This window comes from Tupaia chinensis, unplaced genomic scaffold (assembly GCF_000334495.1).
Source record: "Tupaia chinensis unplaced genomic scaffold, TupChi_1.0 Scaffold144111_1, whole genome shotgun sequence".
NCBI lineage: Eukaryota > Metazoa > Chordata > Mammalia > Scandentia > Tupaiidae > Tupaia > Tupaia belangeri.
Window position 1 is genome coordinate 48,646 of NW_006203966.1, and position 4,119 is coordinate 52,764.

Below are 4,119 nucleotides of genomic sequence, written 5' to 3' on the forward strand. Positions count from 1 at the left end.
GTCAACAAGGATATCAAGTAATACAGAGACTGAAAAATGCTCACTGGATTTGACAAGAAGATACCTGCTATAATTGCCCCCAGCAGTCACAGTGGAAAGGTAGGGGTTGAAGCCAGATTGCGAAGGGTTTGAGAAGTAAACAGGAAGTGAGAACAAGGAAACGACAGCCATTTTTAATGTCAGGATTATCTCTAAGCCAGAGTGGGTAACTATGTGCACATTTTCCTTTTGAAGACAGTTTTAAATTTTATTGTACAACTTTTCTTAGTACTATCTTTCTCTTCTAGTCCCATTTCTTTCTAAAACATAAACCACTCCCTGCAAGTATTATGAGAGTAAAATTGTTACCAGGCATTCAGCAGCTTCTGAACTTGAATATTGCTGCCCACGGTGCGGTACAACCCTTCTGTCTTGATCCCTATGGGAAACCAATCAGGTCAGTTTTATTTATATAGCTAGAACTTTCATCTCTTCCAGGATAGAGAAAGTAGGTACTTGTACACTGAAGTCAGTTCAGACATGAAGGGGTCTCCTAACACTAGTCAAGTTCTCCAGCCCTGCCTTGTAACTAGAAATCAGTCCTGAAGTAAGTCTCCAAATTACCTACACTTTCATTTGAACTGTTTAAACTCTCATTAATCTGAACAGAATAGAACACACTTTATAATAAATAGAAGCTTATGCTTTAGGTGGGTGCAGCAGATACCTGTGAATGGTGCTGCCATGTTGGAAAAGAGAAAGTACTTAATTGAAAAAGGAGGAATTATCAAGGCATACCGATAAGGCTTGTGGTTAAGGGAGCCATATCTCACAGAGCCAAACGTAGTTTGAATCCCAGATCTGGAGGACTGAAAAATACACAGGGAGCATGCTCATTCATACCCCAAATCCTGACAGAATGGAGAAACAGAAGAGAAGGGATTGCAGTGTGACCATGACTATGGGGGACTGCTTTCTCCCTCTCCTATTCTTTCTCTCTCTAGCAAGTGCATGTCCCTCTTGCAATTAAAAAGAAGGAACAAAAAGAGGAACAATCAATTCTCAACTTGCTCACAAGCAGTGATACAAAAAAATTAAAGGGCTGGCATATGTCAGATACAAAGAAAAAGGTCATTTCCTGTACTGAGAAAGACTGAAGCAATATTTCAAAGAAAAAATCAGGCTTGGTTCATAAACTACATGATCTATTATCCACATAGGGAAACCAGGGAATATTTTCAACCAGAGAAAATTCTAATTTTGTATTTGCTTGAGTTTGTTTTGCCCCCATAAACTTTGAAACCAATATGTATTATGTTAGAAATTGAACTTTGTTTATTTAGGATGGAACCATTATGACCCTAGTTAAGGAATGTCAGGTACTAATTTAGAATACTTTATAAACTATTTGAAGCTGTTTTTCTTTAAAAGCAGGAATCTACAACTTTTCGAAATATGCTTAGATACCACTGGTTTGAAATTAGCTGAAGTTTCACAAAGTGCATCTACTGCACAAGGTTTATAAACAGTCTTCATCCATAAAAATGGGTCCTGTCCAATATATGATTGCTACTTTAGAGAAATATCCAGGCTGCTACTTTAGAGAAATATCCAGGATAAAAACAAGACAACCAGATTCAAACAATTGCAAAGCTGTGGTTCAAATCTTACCTTTAGTCTCAATGATATTGATACACTTCCTAACAAACTTGAATCCCACTTCATTCAGCTCCACTGTTTCAAGCAAAGAAAAGCAAAGTTAGATCCCACTACAACAGACATAACCTACTACACATTTAATGATCATGCTCAGAGACGACAGTAACAGAACTAGGAGGTTTATCATTCATCTCCAATCACACTTAAATTCAAATATTCTCTTTTTTTTACATTTTAATAGGGGGATTTATTTAAGATGCATAAAAATATGGCACAATACTTCACAGGCCACTTTATATAAAACAATAAGCAATAACATACATATTTTGACAAGCATAAACTTGCAGGTATACTAATAGTAGTCATGTATATATAAAAGTTATGAGCAGCCAAGTTATTCATACAAATGTATGTCAAAAACAAAATGTATAAATCATGGTAAAGATGCTTGTCTCATAGGAGTATTGTGAGGCCTAACTAAAGATCTTTGTAGGCATGTCATAAATACATTATAAACATTCTCATTATTTTTTATTATTATTCATACATTAAATTGCTATACATCATTTAGATTGTGAAGAGACTTTACCCATCATGATGAAGGTAATTTAGAATTGTAATATAACACAACATGCTCTATTTAACCCTTTGCATTATGTCTACTTTGGGCATGAGCAACCTCAAATGTAAAAATGTTAACCTAGAAATGCACAAAAGTCCTATCACATGTCCAGAAGAAAAAGGATGGTATGTGTTTCTCTATGTTACTACTCCTATCCCCACGATAAGCTAAGATGAAGTGACTTCCTTAGTTCAATCAATAAACACACTTTAAAAAATAGGGCTGAATTTCATTTCACACAGAGGCATCCATATTGACTTGCATCAATTGTACATATCATTAATGATAGGATTTGCTGGGATTAGGACAGCTGGCAGCTTACAATATCAGTAGATCAGAAATTTTAATGACTCACTTTCTTCCTGTTTTGTTATAGGACTGTGGTATATCTACAAAAGAAGAGAAATATAAAGAGCCATGGCTATTGTGAATCCTATAGGCAAGGAGGACAAAAAATATTAAATCTCTTTCCCCAGATAGATCACCAAAATCATCTGAGACTCTAGGACTTAATAAGAAGGAAAAGTGGGCTAACTACAACCATCTTTGCTCAGGCTACCTAAAAAACAATTTAATAATCCCCCAAAATTATGCTGAATGTTTTTATAGTTTACTGTAGTTGATGTTGTTGACAAATCATCTTAGACATTTACTTACATAAATCTTGGAGCATTTTATTTTGATGGAACAAGAAAGCAGGAAAGAAAGGAAGTAGATTTTCTCATGGATACCTGAGTAATAGTTAATGGCAAAATTCAAATATTCCCCAAACCAATTCCCCATCCTGAAGACTAATGAATGGATATTTATCTATGGAAGATCAAGTGTCCATTATTTTTCTTTTCTTTTTGATCATTAAACATCTATAGATTTTTATTTGAAGTTTTCAGGTTTTTTTAAATTTATTTATTTATTTGCATTCATTCACTGTACATCATTACAGCATACAAAATGAGATTTTCTATCCAGAGTACACTGTATATTGTCTCAATCAAGCACATCAACAAACATGTTAATTTTCCATTTCTTGTTTTCTGTATGTTTTGCTTCCCCCAATCCTTGACTCCCTCTTACCCTCTGCCATCTCTCACTTTCCTCCCACACTGTCTCTGGTATTTATGTTTGCTTTCTATACTGTTTCCCCCCACATTGTATTGAATTACTAAAGACCTTAATTAATCTAAATATTTTCATAGCAAACACAGCTGATATATACATTTCCATGGACACAAGTCCAGTATATATACTGTATAGTGGCTTAATCATTCATATTATAAAAAATTTTCCATTTCTAGTTCCTAGAATTATTTTTATCCCTCTTTCTCACCCTCTGTCCTTTCCCACCCTCTTCTCGCACTATCTCTGGTGTCTACAATTGTCTTCCATTCCTTTCCCACCCACCTTGTATTGATCACACAATTTCTTTTTTTTTTTCTGGTTATATTTTCTTTTTTTTTTAAATTTTTTATTATCATCATAATCTTCTTTATATTACATTGGATTACATATAACTTTACAGTGTATTACATTGCTTTTTCAAAAGGGAATGCCATGCATGTCAGTTAGTACAAAGACATTAATCTCCCCGCTTCAACATTCGATATCTTTTCTATGTGATCACACAATTTCTTACATAATCTAACTACTTTCAATGGTGAACTCACTCATTACTATTAAGAAAACCAGTTTTAACTTAAATCAAAGAAATACCAAGGAACTTTGCTTAAAGCCAGGAAACAGGTTAGGATTCTGTTCAAATGGTAGGTGCATGAACCTATCAGTCTTGTGTACTTTTATCTTCTGTTCTGGTTCAATTTTCCTGATTAAATTCTGGGATATAATATTCAACCCCAGACTTG

The 4,119-nt window shown here is 34.4% G+C and overlaps 1 protein-coding gene across 1 annotated transcript in view; it reads right to left on the minus strand.

Moving 5' to 3' along the window:
- Positions 1-348: 348 nt before the first annotated feature.
- The window catches only part of LOC102499325 (oligophrenin-1), a gene marked incomplete at its 3' end in the record, with an annotated part of 66,169 nt that continues 62,398 nt past the window's right edge, over positions 349-4,119 (minus strand). Inside the window, exons 9-11 of the mRNA XM_006165966.1 lie at positions 2,616-2,649; positions 1,651-1,713; positions 349-418 (exon numbers count right to left, since the gene is read on the minus strand). Coding sequence (XP_006166028.1) covers positions 349-418; positions 1,651-1,713; positions 2,616-2,649 — 167 coding nt within the window. The remainder of the gene's footprint in view (positions 419-1,650; positions 1,714-2,615; positions 2,650-4,119) is intronic.